This window comes from Protopterus annectens, chromosome 8.part0 (assembly GCF_019279795.1).
Source record: "Protopterus annectens isolate FY-2018-M chromosome 8.part0, PAN1.0, whole genome shotgun sequence".
NCBI classification, from domain to species: domain Eukaryota; kingdom Metazoa; phylum Chordata; order Ceratodontiformes; family Protopteridae; genus Protopterus; species Protopterus annectens.
Window position 1 is genome coordinate 13,808,192 of NC_056741.1, and position 16,975 is coordinate 13,825,166.

Below are 16,975 nucleotides of genomic sequence, written 5' to 3' on the forward strand. Positions count from 1 at the left end.
TTCCTTAAGGCTCACATCATCAGCTCTCGACATGTGTGTAGGCATTCCTTAAGGCTTACATTGTCACCTCTCGACATGTCTCTAGGCACTCCTTAAGGCTCACATTGTCACCTCTCAACATGTCTGTAGGCATTCCTTAAGGTTCACATTGTAACCTCTCGACATGTCTGTAGGCATTCCTTAAGGCTCACATTGTCACCTCTGGACATATCCGTAGGCATTTTTTAAGGTTCACATTGTCACCTCTCGACATGTCTGTAGGAATTCCATAAGGCTCGCATTTTCAACTCTCAACATGTCTGTAGGCATTCCTTAAGGCTCACATTGTCACCTCTCGACATGTCTGTAGGCATTCCTTAAGTCTCACATTGTCACCTCTCAACATGTCTGTAGGCATTCCTTAAAACTCACATTGTCAACTCTCAACATGTCTGTAGGCATTCCTTAAGGCTCACATTGTCACCTCTCAACATGTCTGTAGGCATTCCTTAAGGCTCACATTGTCAATTCGACATGTCTGTAGGCATTCCTTAAGGCACACATTGTCACCTCTCAACATGTCTGTAGGCATTCCTTAAGGCTCACATTGTCAACTCTCGACATGTCTGTAGGCATTCCTTAAGGCTCACATTGTAACCTCTCGACATGTCTGTAGGCATTCCTTAAGGCTCACATTGTCACATCTCAACATGTCTGTAGGCATTCCTTAAGGCTCACATTGTCAACTCTCAACATGTCTGTAGGCATTCCTTAAGGCTCTCATTGTCACCTCTCGACATGTCTGTAGGCATTCCTTAAGGCTCACATTGTCACCTCTCAACATGTCTGTAGGCATTCCTTAAGGCTCACATTGACACCTCTCAGAATGTCTGTAGGCATTCCTTAAGGCTCACATTGTCACCTCTCAACATGTCTGTAGGCATTCCTTAAGGTTCACATTGTAACCTCACGACATGTCTGTAGGCATTCCTTAAGGCTCCCATTGTCACCTCTCAACATGTCTTTAGGCATTCCTTAAGGTTCACATTGTAACCTCTCGACATATCTGTAGGCATTCCTTAAGGCTCACATTGTCACCTCTCGACATATCTGTAGGCATTCTTTAAGGTTCACATTGTCACCTCTCGACATGTCTGTAGGAATTCCATAAGGCTCACATTGTCAACTCTCGACATGTCTGTAGGCGTTCTTTAAGGCTCACATTGTCACCTCTCGACATGTCTGTAGGCATTCCTTAAGGCTCACATTGTAACCTCTCAACATGTCTGTAGGCATTCCTTAAGGTTCACATTGTCAACTCTCGACATGTCTGTAGGCATTTCTTAAGGCTCACATTGTCACCTCTCGACATGTCTGTAGGCATTCCTTAAGGCTCACATTGTCACCTCTCGACATGTCTCTAGGCATTCCTTAAGGCTCACATTGTAACCTCTCAACATGTCTGTAGGCATTCCTTAAAGCTCATATTGTCACATCTCAACATGTCTGTAGGCATTCGTTAAGGCTCTCATTGTCTCCTCTCGACATATCTGTAGGCATTCCTTAAGGCTCACATTGTCAACTCTCGACATGTCTGTAGGCATTCATTGAGGCTCACATTGTCACCTCTCGACATGTCTGTAGGCATTCCTTAAGGCTCACATTTTCACCTCTCGACATGTCTGTAGGCATTCCTTAAGGCTCACATTGTCATCTCTCAACATGTCTCTTGGCATTCCTTAAGGCTCACATTGTCACCTCTCAACATGTCTGTAGGCATTCCTTAAGGCTCACATTGTCACATCTCAACATGTCTGTAGGCATTCCTTAAGGCTCACATTGTCACCTCTCAACATATCTATAGGCATTCCTTAAGGCTCACATTGTCACCTCTCAACATGTCTGTAGGCATTCCTTAAGGCTCACATTGTCACCTCTCAACATATCTGTAGGCATTCCTTAAGGCTCACATTGTCACCTCTCAACATGTCTGTAGGCATTCCTTAAGGCTCACATTGTCACCTCTCAACATATCTGTAGCGCTTCCTTAAGGCTCACATTGTCACCTCACAACATGTCTGTAGGTATTCCTTAAGGCTCACATTGTCACCTCTAGACATGTCTGTAGGCATTCCTTAAGGCTCACATTGTCACCTCTCGACATGTCTGTAGGCATTCCTTAAGGCTCACATTGTCACCTCTCAACATGTCTGTAGGCATTCTTTAAGGTTCACATTGTCACCTCTCAACATGTCTGTAGGCATTCTTTAAGGTTCACATTGTCACCTCTCAACATGTCTGTAGGCATTCCTTAAGGCTCACATTGTCACCTCTCAACATGTCTGTAGGCATTCCTTAAGGCTCACATTGTCACCTCTCAACATGTCTGTAGGCATTCCTTAAGGCTCACATTGTCACCTCTCAACATGTCTGTAGGCATTCCTTAAGGCTCCCATTGTCACCTCTCAACATGTCTGTAGGCATTCCTTAAGGCTCACATTGTCTCCTCTCGATACGTCCCTAGGCATTCCTTAAGGCTCACATTGTCACCTCTCGACATGTCTTTTGGATTTCCTTAACGCTCACATTGTAACCTCTCGACATGTCTGTAGGCATTCCTTAAGGCTCACATTGTCATATTTCGACATGTCTGTAGGCATTCCTTAAGGCTCACATTGTCACCTCTCAACATGTCTGTAGGCATTCCTTAAGGCTCATATTGTCACCTCTCAACATGTCTGTAGGCATTCATTAAGGCTCACATTGTCACCTCTCAACATGTCTGTCGGATTTCCTTAAGGCTCACATTGTAACCTCTCAACATGTCTGTCGGATTTCCTTAAGTCTCACTTCCTTATCTCATGCTCTTCATCTTCTTGGAAAATTACAAGCCACACAACTGTGGTCTACATAGTCTTACTCAATATGCTCATAACTCAATATTTCTGCCATTTGGCTACTCGTAGAAAGAAAGTCAACCACTATCTTCAATCCTTCTTCTGCCACATTAAATAATAACTTGATAACTCTGCACTTGTTCTAAACAGAATGAAGACAAAAATCCATGTTCATTTCATTAAACCATCCCCTTGAAGGCCAGATTTTCAAGTTTTCTATACTTACTGAAGACAGTTGAACATTACAAGTTGTTAAACTTCTTTGTGCCTTTGTAAATCAATATTTGAAGTTTGCTTCACATCAATTATACTGAAAATGTCAATCAAAAACATGGATTTCTTTAAAGAGCTAAACATTTCAAGATGGAGAGGCTCTCTGCAGCTAAAACGTTCATCCTTCTTAGTCTCATTTACTTGTGTTGTGCTGTGTCCTCCTCTAAGTTGTACTCCTTCCAGCTCTCACTCCTACTGCAAAGTTACAATAAAATAGCTTCACTTCAGGTCATTCTTTAAGAACAATAGAATAGCTAGGCTCACTCCAGGTCATTCTTTAAGGACAACAGACTAGCTAGGTTCACTTCAGGTCATTCTTTAAGGACAACAGACTAGCTAGGTTCACGTCAGGTCATTCTTTAAGAACAATAGAATAGCTAGGTTCACTCCAGGTCATTCTGTAAGAACAATAGAATATGTAGGTTCACTTCAGGTCATTCTTTAAGAACAATAGAATAGCTAGGTTCACTCCAGGTCATTCTTTAAGGACAACAGACTAGCTAGGTTCACTCCAGGTCATTCTTTAAGGACAACAGACTAGCTAGGTTCACTTCAGGTCACTCTTTAAGAACAACAGAATAGCTAGGTTCACTTCAGGTCACTCTTTAAGAACAACAGAATAGCTAGGTTCACTTCAGGTCATTCTTTAAGAACAACAGAATAGCCTGGTTTGCTTCGGGTCATTCTTTAAAGATACATCAGTTTCTAATCCTGAAATCAGTGCACTGGTTTCACTTCACCAGATATGTAAACGTGTTTACACCTTACCAGACTGTATCCCGAGATTAATGCCCTGTAATTAGACATTGCTTGTGTGACAAAGTACTGCATGCTATCTTTGTTCATCAAGTCACTTTTAGAAAGGTTCCTGTGATGCAATATCGGTACGTAGACTTATTTTATTTATTTATTTTATTTATTTTTGTTGACTGGGTTAGTCTGACTGAAGACATGTCCATTTTCAGCGTAGACCCATGGAGAAAAGCTCCAAGGTAGAACATACAGTAAAAAAAATCACAAAATATTACAAGTTACACACACTTTTCAGGCTCCAGTTGAGCAAGCAGGTAATGTATCATACATTTTTAAAACAGTGTTGACAAATTGACTAGGCACTGTAACATGATTACAGACTATAGAGAAGGATCTAGTCAGGTTTTGAACAAGGACATAGCCAGTCAGTTTTAAAGTATAGAAGATAAAGACAGCAAACCAGTAATGGTGTGAGCTTTTTCGTGAGTTTTAAAGTATAGCTTGAGGCTTTGTTTGAACTGAGTAAGAGAGGGTTCAAGAGTAAGATCATTAGGAAGACAGTTGCAAGTTTTGCCAACAGAGTTAGCAAACAGAGAGTCCCCAGCAGAGTTGTTGATTTTTGGATGTTTGAACCGGTAGTTTATTAGAAGAGCGAAGTGACCTCAGGTTGCTATAAGGGTTGATGATATTTTTTAAGTGCAGGTGTATTATCAGGGTGGTTGAGAACCTTATGGGCAATTATAAGCTGGTTGTACTGAAGTAGGCTAGGTTGTGACAGTGGTGGGTTCTATAGTCCATGCTTGTTGAAATCTAGCAATATGGTTATAACAGCTGGAGAGTTTGCTAAGAGCAGATTTGTTCAAATTAGTGAGTAGAGGGGAGGGATAGAGAAGAGTGGGGGGTAGATAGTAATGAGCAATAGCAGTCCTAGCAAATGGAGCAAGGAAAGGTTTGATCTTATAGAGGCAGCCAAGTTTTCTGTTAATGGTTTTGATAGTTTGATTGACATGGATATCAAATTTGAGGGTGTTGTCTATTGCGATGTCTAAGAGTTTGGTTTGTGCATCTGGGGAGATAATGGTACAGTTATTAGATTTTTTTGGTCAAGAGTAGTGAGGAAGACTTACAAGTTGGGGAGAAAAGAAGCAACTTTGTTTTGTTAGGGTTTAATATCAGCTGATGGCTAGAGAGCCAGTTTTCAACTATATTGAAAGTATTCTAGGTTAATGTCATTAAGTCTGTCAGGGAGGTGGCTGAACAAATCAAGGTGGAGTCAATTGCATATTGGATACAGGTATATTTGGGATGACAGTGGAAAGGTCAATAATAAAGAGAGAGAAAAGAAGGGGTCATAGTATGGAGCCCTGGGGGACACCTAGGGTGACAGGTAGATGGGTTCATGGTTTGTCCTGCCATAGGATGGCTTGTTGTTTACCACACAGGTAAGATTGGAACCATTGAAGCGCACAGCTATTTAGTGAGAATGCCTCAATCATGGTACACTGCATATGCAACACTAACAGTGGAACGTTGTGCTTTCTGCATGCAGCCTGAACCACACTGAAACATTTTGCCCACTGCATGTAACCTGGACCACTACATGGTGTTTTACTTCTGGTACACTAACACTGGAACACTGTACTCACTGCTGGTAGCCTAGAACACCATGTGCTGTACTAATCCTGGCACACTGCATATGCAAAATGTTCCCTTTTCCTCACTGTAGTGCAATCTCAGAGTTAGCATTTATAAGTAGTGTGGGGGGGGGCACAGCCCCCCATACGGGGGCTGCAGGGGGGCTTGCCCCTTACATAAATGCATTTGTTTTATTTTGTGTGTGTGTGTGTGTGTTTTGTTTTTGTTTGGTGTGCTTTCGTTGAAGTGGGATTGCTTATTTCATTTTCGGTAAAGTGTAATTTCAATGGGTTGAAATAGACCCATATATATATATATATATATATATATATATATATATATATATATATATATATATATATATAAAACATCATACCCGCTGCATGTAACCTGGAACACCATGTGCAATCCTGGCACACTGTAATGCAAAATGTTAACACTGGAACACTGTCTGCTGCATGAAACCCGGTCCTTGACACACCATATGGACTGCATAAATTCAGGCCACTCCATTGCACACTAATCACGACACACTGTATGGACTGCATAAATTCAGGCAAACCACAGGAGCAGAACATGCATAATCAAGATGATAGAGGCAGGATATGGCTCAAATTCTTCTGCCATGCTACCATTTCACCTAGCAGTATGAAGTTAATGTCATGGACAGACATGTTTGCTGTGAAATAAATAAGCACACATAACTGGAAAAGCAATGATCACACTAGACAAACCACGTCAACCTTTCTTTGCATTTATTAACATTCTGACTTGTACAAGTGTTTTGCAGTACAGAACAGCAGCTTGTAATCTTACAAACATAGAGCCGAGGAGCAAAATAACAACCTCAAAAAAAAAAAAGGCAGTAATTTTATTTTCCCCCACCCTTACTCCTGCACTGCTTTCAAAAATCTTAAGCAATTCTACCATTTTCCCTCCTTATGAGGTAGATTGCTTAAGCTCTCAGGAGTGGTACTTTAGCCTGTATCCCTATTCCACCTAATGATTCTTTGTAGTCCACTTTAGAGTATGTTAACCCCCTGACCCGTGAACACACTTAGTAAGGTGACATTTTATACACCAGAGGTTAATACTGAATACATTACATTTCTTTATCTCATTATTGGAGGAATATGTTCTAGAAACAGGCCAAATGAATCCCCTCCCCCCAAAATGCATTTCTTAACAGCAGATTCCAAGAAAGAAAGAAAGAAAGAAAAAGAAAATTAAAATAATAGCCAAAGTCACTTTGTGCTAAATAACAGATCTTAAAGGCCACAAACAAAACCACTTAAAGTTGCAAGCAGCTACAGTCAACAAGGTCCACATTTCTCTGGGGCCCTTACATGTATAACAGCAGAAAATTCTGTCATTTGTGATGGCTTTCCAGGAACCACTCATACGAATGTAACGTGGTGTTGCTGGTGATGCCAATAAAATAAACAGGAAGACTTCCAGAATACGGAAGAGAAACTGAAAGCCAGTCAACAAAGTAAGAACAGCATCTGCTCACAAGGTAGTGACTGTTGCTTCTTCCTTTGCAATCCACACCACAGTAACCGCTTCTGTGGCCTGCAAACTTCAGATAAGCAGAGGTACATAAAATACATTTCTGGGCCATAATTAAACATAGTTACTGTTATCAAGTGATGACCATGTATCTGCATGTACTAGTACACACAGTATCATGTACCGTTTATGTACAGATATTCATCCATAAAATATGGGTACATATCAATGAACATAAATCAGACACACACATACACCACATGTATAGTTGTGTCAAAACAGGCACATGCATTTGTGTATGTGTATGTATGTATATATATGCAAAAACAAAATTCTTGCACATCACAGCATGTGCATGTCTGTGTGCAGATCCACAAACATCCACCTTTAAATCTACATGTGCAAAAATAAAAAAATAAAGCTCTTCTCTCCTACAACATCCCCCCACCAAAAAAAAACAGTGACACTCAAGATCTGTAGAGACAACATAAGGGGCCTTAAAGCTGTCTCCATAGCAACAAATAATCCCATTTGAGTACTTGAAAACACATTTTGACGACAACACAGATCTTTCCTTTTTTCTTTTTGGTATAAGTTAAATTATACATGCTTAAAATTTATTACTTTACAGTTCTATATTCTCTCTTTTTTACAGAAGCCATTAACAAACATTTGACCTGTAAATTATGTTACACAGCAGAAACAGGTATTCAAAGACTAGTTCGGAAGAAGATATACCTTTTTTTCTTTTTCTCTTTTTTTTAAACACAGAGCACAACATCAAATACATAATATAATGTTCAATGAAAAGAAACAGGCATTACTGTCTTTATTAATTATATGTGCAATAGTAGCCTTACAGCAGTGTTAAACTTTATTCTGCTTAGACGTGCTCAAAAACAGGCACAAAATAAAACAGACATGTTACACAGCTTGTTCAAAAATAAAATATGTGGTCAATACATTTAATGTCTCTAGAATATTGTAAAAAGAAAAAAATATTTGGCAAGAATACTTCTGACTTTTTTGGTTTCTTTTTTTTTTTAATTTCATTTTTGTTATTTTTTCTCATACATTGCACTTGAGAAACACAATACGTTCAGATAGACTGACTCCGCATAGTTCGTCATCAAGCAAGGATCACGGTGCCACCTTGGATCCTGGCATGGCAAGGACACTTCTATTTTTGGGCTCCAGATGGCGCTATGTAGAGAATACCTTTGATGGAAAGGGAGGGAGGCAGGTAGATGAGAGGGAAAAAGTGTGGGAAAAGACAGTGCAAACAGGCTCAAGCTTCACAAATGTTACAGCATATCACCAGGAGTATATAAGCTATCTAACATGGGGCAGTCAAGAGTATGGCCCTTCCCCAGCACACATGACTCCCACAATTGTGACTTTATTGTCTGTTTTTGACTAAGAAAATAAAAAAGAGGCCTAATATTAAGATAGTGCTAACATGGAACTTGCAGTCTTATTTATAACAAACTACTCTGACTACACCACAAGGTTTGTCTCTTCTTCTTCTAGGGGTCCTGGCAAAATTCCTAGACAGCATTTCAAGTCACCTAGGCTGTAGGGTGCTACATAAATCCTCATAATGAAAACTTAAGGACTAACTCACCTCATTATAGAGTTCATACATGAAAGGGATATGCTGTTTTATGAACATTTGGTGACTCTGTTACTGTTTGCATGTCTCAGAAATATGCAAGTTATTGTCTCATCAGTAAAACAGCAGCTCTTCAACATATTCAAATGGGTTGCAAAACACCACAAAGGAAGAGAACTCCATCTACTGTTCTCATCTACTCTGATGAGAAATATACAGCTGCAGTTGCTAAGGGCCCCTCAGCAGAAGCAACACTCTAACACTGCCTCTAGGCATAAAAAAGTCTCCTTTGTGCCTTGTAATGGTATCTGATACCTCTGTTAACTGTGCCCAGCCATGAAATCAAATTTTATGGTACGTCACAGACTAAACATTCTGTTAGTTCTATGTCCCATAACTTCAGAACTACCAGCTGTTGGCTATATTATTTACGAAGAAATGTGACCATTAATCTATAGTATAACAACAGGTAATAACTGAAAATCACTTCATTGCTGAACAGTCTCCATGAAAACACGAGCTTATTTGTCTCCCTCAATGATATCTGCCATTGACACATCTTTAAATGTTGAAACTGTAACATCTAGTTGCTCGTGTGCCTTTATTTGTTCGATCATGTAAAATTATGATGATGCTGATGTGAGCTAGGTAAAGGAGCATGTGACAACATTCCACAGCTCTGGCTCACATAAAATTGGAGTGAGTGGTATGGGGCAGTGTACGTCAAGATGGGAGGGGTTTGCTGCATAGTAGCATTTGAGTTAGAAGTTCATAGATTCAAACCCTACTACTGTCAGGCACTTCCTATGAAACACTGCCTTGAAAATAATCACTTAGAGCTCACAGTGCCCAGCTATGTCAAGCAGCAAAAATAAAAAAACTCCCTTGGAAGAACAGCCTAGCAGTAAGATAGCCTAAGAAAATAATTTCTTACAAATGTAGGGAAGTTTGCCTGCACAGAGGTGGAAAGTACTGCTTTACTCCATATCTATATCTATAACTATGCCTTCCTCATTGCATTACACAGATTTTATCTATTCTGAAATGAATTCCAAACCACAGGAATGGAGAAAGTTTAAAATACTAATCAGCTTTTTATACTGTAAACATTTATAAATCAGCAGATAAAGGCAAAAAAAAAAAAACTTAAAATTTAAGTGAGGACATTCCGTTCTCATTAATGTACTTTGCATTGACCAAAATTAATCTCTCATAACCAAACCAGTGGATGGCAGGATCCAAAGTTTCTACATTTTGTTTTTTCTTTGGACTCCACAACTGCTAAAATGCACAGAGGGGAATGCAAAATGCAAGGTTCCTTATGAGCTGCACAGCCACTAGGTGTGTGGTAAGGGTGATACACAGAGCAAGTTCCTTTATGTGCTTCACGATTGCTAGATGTGTGGCATGGCAAATGTAGAGTGTAGGTGTTCTCATATAATGCATAACTACTGGGCACATGGTATAGAAAATGCACAATGCAAGTTTCCTAGTGTGCTGTACAAGCAACGGTTGTATAACAATGTGGGTATACAGTGTAGGCTTCCACACAGGTTCCACAAACACTAGGTACATTGTGTGGGGCAGACACAATCTAAGCTTCAAGAGCAGTGGCTGCCCAGTCTAGTGACTGCATGGTGAAGACTTCTTAATAGGCACCACAACCACTTGATTACAATGTGGGAACCCCACAATAGTGGTGTCATTGCTCTGCAGGCTGTGGCTACAGGTCACCTATCCCATAATGCACTTTACTTCTCCTTAAGCTGCAAATTCTGTGAGACACGACTAGCTTTTATATACAGCTGCATCTCAATGTGTCAGCTGATTTGTTGCATTACCGTATCACATTGCAGTCACTATACTCGGTACACATGTGATAAAAAATCCATTTGGCAGGTTATTTAAAAACACATATCTTCTTAGAAAAGTACATACAGTTTAGGTGAAAGATCATACAATTCAGGTGAATGGTCTGTTTAAGCTTGTAGTGACTAATCATTTTTTCTATCATATTTTTATTTCTTCCTTTGTATTTACCCAAAAGGTAGTCTTCTATTTTCAAAGCTCAGGGACTATAACGTTTACAATACGGTTGGAGCTCCAGCAACTAGCTGATCAACAACATGCTCTAGCATTGTGCACTCTCTTCCTTTGCTTTAACAAACTTGATAAAAAAACACAACTTCTCTGAAAGATTGTTTATTAATTCATTTTTTTTTATTAAACTGAACATTATTTGGTTCATCTTGTTGTGACCGCTACTTGTCTTGGATTAGAGTAATTAATACTGTAACTAGCTTAGGTGAACAAGATGCAGGAAACATAGCTGAAAAGTGGACAGCCAATGTAGTTTTTGAGCAGTGCACAGCTGGACAGTGGACAGAATATGTGTCTGAATGGGTCTATGTCAGGTGATCTACGTTTCGGAAACGAAAAAAAAAATATTGAAAAGATGATATGATTGAGTTTCTGAAAACTTCAATATAAAAAATCCATCAAAAATCTGCCTTTTTACAATTGCCCCCAACACCCCCTGCAAATTATATACACCAACTTCGAGATCGCACCACAATGAGGAAAAAGGTAAATTTTCTGATCAAACAAAACCAAGAACAAAGCACAAAACACTGTATAAGGAACCAGTAGAAGCACCTTCTCACACCACCAAATTCAAAACCACGTTTTATTGAGAGCTTTCGTCAGCATTAATCAGCTGACTTCTTCAGAATTTCCTGATCCTCGCTGTACCGCAATCTCCATTCAAAAGCTTCAAGTTTTCAAAAACTCGATCATATGGTCTCGACCATATGGAGTTCGAATTTCTGAAAACTCGATCATCTGATAGGGACCCATCTGAATACGTTTGACTGGTAGGCAGACACATCAGGGGCTAATATCATATGTCAGTAAGGGTAATAGCTTTAATTATTAGCCTCCTACCCCTACTATATTAGATTTTGTTTGTTAGACATTTTCTAAAGAGATTGATGACATTGTTCTATATGTGAATATAATTACATCTTCTAAACAAGGATTAAAAATGGCCCGATGATTCTGTTTGAGCATAACCCTTCCCAAAATGAACACACCAACATCTAACACACAAACATAAACCATTTAGACTATAGATGTCCTGTACCTACAGGTGTGCAATGTGGGACCAAGAATGAATGATGTTGGCGGGAAAGCCATCCTTCCTCTGTAATCTTTTTTTGTAGGAAAGATCTTAAGGTCTGTACAGCATTTTACTTTTAATATCAATGTTTACAGAGTCAACATTTGTATTTTTATTAAAATACTGCTATTTGGTATCTAAGGTAGTGAAATACAAGGATCTGTAAAAGTTGCTTAGAGTCATGGATTGTTTGAAGTAGTTATGATCAAATACTTATTTAAATTGTCTCCCTTTCCAGCATTCCCTACAGGTTGTATTTTTACACCACTCCCTGCCTGTCAAGAAATTTCAAAACAAGTATCAACTCTTTCCAGAGAGAAATTTGAACATTTTTTTCTTTGATTCTTTCTGTCTGTCTGTCAGATCCTCACTTGACTGGCAGGCTATAAAATGCCAGCCTTTGTCTCTTTCATCTGCCCTGTGGAACTAAATTCATCCTCTTTCCCTGTCCATCAAATCTAAAATTCATTCTTACTTCTTGAAAATGACTTAAAATATCCATCCAAAACCTGTGACCTGCAAAATATTTAATTCAAAGCTATCAAAGTGGCCTGCATGCCACCCCCACCCCAGTCTGAAAGCCCACATTCACATTGTTCTATTGCTATAACTTCATAATAGCTCCCTGTTGTTCTTAGTAATGAGAATTCTGGTCACATAACTGCAGCAGTGTTAAATGGGATGGTTAAGGTGACCAGAATAAACTGGGACAATAATACTTCATGACTGTGCTTAGAAATGGACAGAAATAAAAGGAAAAATAGGAAATGAACAATGCCTTAGGGATCTTATAATGCTACTGTGAGGATAAGGGTTCGCTGCTGGATCACCTCAGGTGCAGAAGTATACTGAATGGTAGATGTCAGCAGGCAGCAGGAAAAGAGGAAAGAGAAAAAAGACAGAGAGAAAAAAATGTATAAGTTACACATAAATAACAAAAACAAATTCAAACATGCTACAACATCAACAAAAACATGCTGCAAACATGCTTCTAGTTTCCAATTAACTTTCAATCCATCCCTCCTCAGCCTAAACAGTTGCTTATCTGAACATACAAAGTACTTACCTTTTCCAAAGGGTAAGTGAGAATGTACTGCTCTTGTTTCCAGATCAGGGAATGCAGCCTTTGTCACTAAATGTTTACTTTTCTATTTATCTCCAGCACCCTGCCCCCCCCCCCCAGAGTTCCAACTGATATCACCACCACTAACAACCTCATTAGTGCTCACCACCAGAACTCACAGCTCAAAATGCAGAATTTGTGTTTCCTGCTAACAGGGGTCAGTGTGGAGCAGTTATGGCTTGGTTAATGTATCAACATCAAACTTTACAAGCCCTATGACTGCAGCATCCTTACTGACCGCATCATCTGTCAGTCGACTTTACTCAACAAGAAAAATCTGTATCACAACATATAAGGTTCAACACTCCCAACCCTAGTTATATGACAACTTGTTATTAAATATGCACTTCTACATGTTTCTGTTAAATACTGCTGAAACATTACTGTTATGTGACCAATACTCAAAGCAGGGGAAGAGGGTTAGGCTAATCATGATTCTGCTAAATGGTAACAGGAATAACTCAAAACAGGGCCCACAAAGAACACAAAAAAGTAGCTGATATGAATGCATGACTTCCAACAATTTGCAAATGACTACACCTCTTGTGTAATTAATGGAGAGGCGAATATCGTAGTAGTGGGGTTAACTATGACTTCACTGAGTGAAGATTTAGTTGAGGCTTAGAGGTGTCTGCTTCTGGTGGCACTGCAGAACTAGTCCATGCAGCTGCCATGAGCACCACAGTTAGGATCAGACAGGAAGTCAAAAGGAACATCTCTTAGAGTAATCTCTCATCATCTGTCATATTCACCCCAGATAGGACTAAATTTCTATAACCCACTAGCAGACGGTCCTAAAGGGCAAAATGCATGTAGCACCATCACATTTGATAACAACTGGTTTGTGTCACAATAGAAAAGGTCTACGTCTGCCAAAAATGGCAAACATGAAGTTCAACAACAAATAAGATTTGTAGGTTGGGGTAACAAAAGTGAACAGGGAGTAGGAAGAAAGAGAGGGGTCCGAAAGACATATCAAGGGGGGCAGGATAACAACACATATCATGAGAGTCCCACAGGAAATCTGCTGGGAGAAAAGAGCCCCCCCTTATCAATGCACTAAAAGACCAGGCTTGTAAACTAACTCTGTAAGGACCCAAGGTAGCTATAGGCAAAGGGAACAGTAAAGTCAAAATACCAAAACTCCCACCCTTCAGACATCACAACTGTCATCCGAAGGACATCTTAAACTTCCAGGTTTAAGGGGTAAGCAGTAATAAGGCAGAACTCCTATATACTAGCATTTGGATTAAAAAACATAAGATTAAAGTTTCCAATGAAATTCTGAAGACGTAAACAACAGTTGTATGACCATATATGGTAATCAAATGCAGACTAAGCCTGTGAACAGCTTTTGAGCCAAAATATGTGGTTTATTACTGATCTGGGGTAGAACAGAGTACAGGACCTTGGGAGGAGAGCTCAAGGGAGTAAGACTTGGGTCTCAGAAGACTAAAATTAGGGGATTCCTGAAAAGTAGTTTCTTGGCCAGTGCAGTCTCTGAATGGATACTCACTCGTGAAAAAGGTATAATGCCAGGGAATCATAGGAAGGCAGGCCAGGTTAGCAAGATCTGATCTAAACCTTGTCATCACAATGAACAAAACATGGTGGAGGGATAGGTTCCTGACCCAGACACTTTCCATAGTCTGGAATAGACTGCCCATACATGTCAAGCAGAGCACCTCATTGGCCCTCTTCAAAAGGAACCTTGACGACTGCATGGGTGATAGGAAAGTCACCCCGGGGATCATTTCAGTCGCCCTACTAGACAGGGGTCCAGGGAAGTAAATATTGTGGGAAGAAATATCTAGGGAATTGTTATGGCTAGGCTTGTATAGGCCCTAGGGCCGATAGCCTAGTACCAACCTATGAAACAAAACATAACAAAATGGAAACAGTGGCTGCTAACAGCAGTGCTACAATTATGAAAATAAAATATCAGAAGACGTGGCAGCAGAAATAAAGTGCATAGCTTCTGATTCGATACTCACGGATTATAATCCCAACGATGATTGCACATATCACCCCCATCATTATCATCATCTGGAAAAAGACAGGAAGAAATGCAAGATGGTTAGAAGAAACATCTGCAGCCTGGCATCTACATGGCTAATGACATCACTTTAGAATTCAGTATCATATGGCAGCACTTTTACATGCTTCATTTATTGTTCACCTTTACTATGAAAGCTGAGATATTGGTCTTTCACTTTAGATATTTCCACCATCTGCCTATACATGATATCAAAATTTCCTTCCTCTGACTTTTTGTTTATTTACATGGTATTATGGTGCAATTCGTAACATAGTCTGTAAAATGGTGCACAACACTGCCGCTTTTCAGACATAAATAATCCTGATACCTCATTCAAATGCTGAAATGGTCCAAAAGAAGTTAATCTCTGGCAAACAAAGATTCAGTTTTTAATTTATGTTTGCTACTGGAAATAAGTACAATCCATGAAATAATAAATGTTTTGTAAATTAAAGTTTCCCCAAGATAATTTACTGACCAATAAGGCTGATCAAACAAACAATGAAGCAAAAACCTAATGCAAAAAAGAGAAGGGTCACATTTGTAAAACAGCAAATATCAAACACTCGGTTTTAACAAGATTCGAAATGGGCACATAAAATTTTTTGATATTCCACATTATATTTTGATGACATGATTAAATGAACAAGGTTATTTCTGGATTGTGATAGTAAACAGATTTCCCCACCTATTACATAAGTCACAGTGCAAGTTTAACTTTATTCTAGCACTTCATTTAAAACAGTTTAATGTATCCAATACCTTTTACATAAAAATACAGTCAGAGTGAAAAGCTGGAGGTGAGTTTAGTAAAATATTTTTCACTACTCTGTTATGAAGGGAAAAAAGTCTTGTTGAGCAATGCTTTGTTACATGGGTATTGGATGCATGGCTACATTTTTAAAGGAATTATTTGGAAAGTGTCATGTTTGTAGAAGAATACTGCAAGAAGATTCTGTCTGAATCATAAATATCTGACAGCTGCTGTGTACTAAATCTGTTTTGTAAAGTCTGTGCAAGTCGTCTGGACAGGCAGTCAGCTTTGTATGAGATGGTTGCTCGAAAAATTAATGGGACTTGTTTAGACTACACACTTGAACATTACAGACAGTCCCCCTCAAACTACCCCAGTGTAAGAAACTCCTGACTGAAAGGACATCACCCTGAAAAACTTTACCCTGATACAAGTCTTTGAAGTCCAACCTGCAATTTGAATAAGGCAGTCCCCCTCAAACTACCCCAATATAAGAAACTCCTGACTGAAAGGACGTCACCCTGAAAAACTTTACCCTGATACAAGTCTTTGAAGTCCAACCTGCAATTTGAATAAGACAGTCCCCCTCAAACTACCCCAATATAAGAAACCCTTGACTGAAAGGACATCACCCTGAAAAACTTTACCCTGATACAAGTCTTTGAAGTCCAACATGCAATTTGAATAAGACAGTCCCCCTCAAACTACCCCAATATAAGAAACTCCTGACTGAAAGGACGTCACTCTGAAAAACTTTACACTGATACAAGTCTTTGAAATCCAACCTGTAATTTGAATAAGGCAGTCCCCCTCAAACTACCCCAGTATAAGAAACTCCTGACTGAAAGGACATCACCCTGAAAAACTTTACCCTGATACAAGTCTTTGAAGTCCAACCTGCAATTTGAATAAGACAGTCCCCCTCAAACTACCCCAATATAAGAAACTCCTGACTGAAAGGACGTCACTCTGAAAAACTTTACACTGATACAAGTCTTTGAAGTCCAACCTGTAATTTGAATAAGGCAGTCCCCCTCAAACTACCCCAGTATAAGAAACTCCTGACTGAAAGGACATCACCCTGAAAAACTTTACCCTGATACAAGTCTTTGAAGTCCAACCTGCAATCTGAATAAGAAAGTCCCCCTCAAACTACCCCAATATAAGAAACTCCTGACTGAAAGGACGTCACTCTGAAAAACTTTACACTGATACAAGTCTTTG

At 39.4% G+C, this 16,975-nt stretch overlaps 1 protein-coding gene across 1 annotated transcript in view; it reads right to left on the reverse strand.

Annotated features, from left to right (window-relative positions):
• Positions 1-6,275: 6,275 nt before the first annotated feature.
• The window catches only part of VAMP1 (vesicle associated membrane protein 1), a 215,514-nt gene continuing 204,814 nt past the window's right edge, over positions 6,276-16,975 (reverse strand). The window contains exons 4-5 of the mRNA XM_044079566.1: positions 14,954-15,005; positions 6,276-12,684 (exon numbers count right to left, since the gene is read on the reverse strand). Coding sequence (XP_043935501.1) covers positions 12,668-12,684; positions 14,954-15,005 — 69 coding nt within the window. The 3' untranslated portion in view covers positions 6,276-12,667. The remainder of the gene's footprint in view (positions 12,685-14,953; positions 15,006-16,975) is intronic.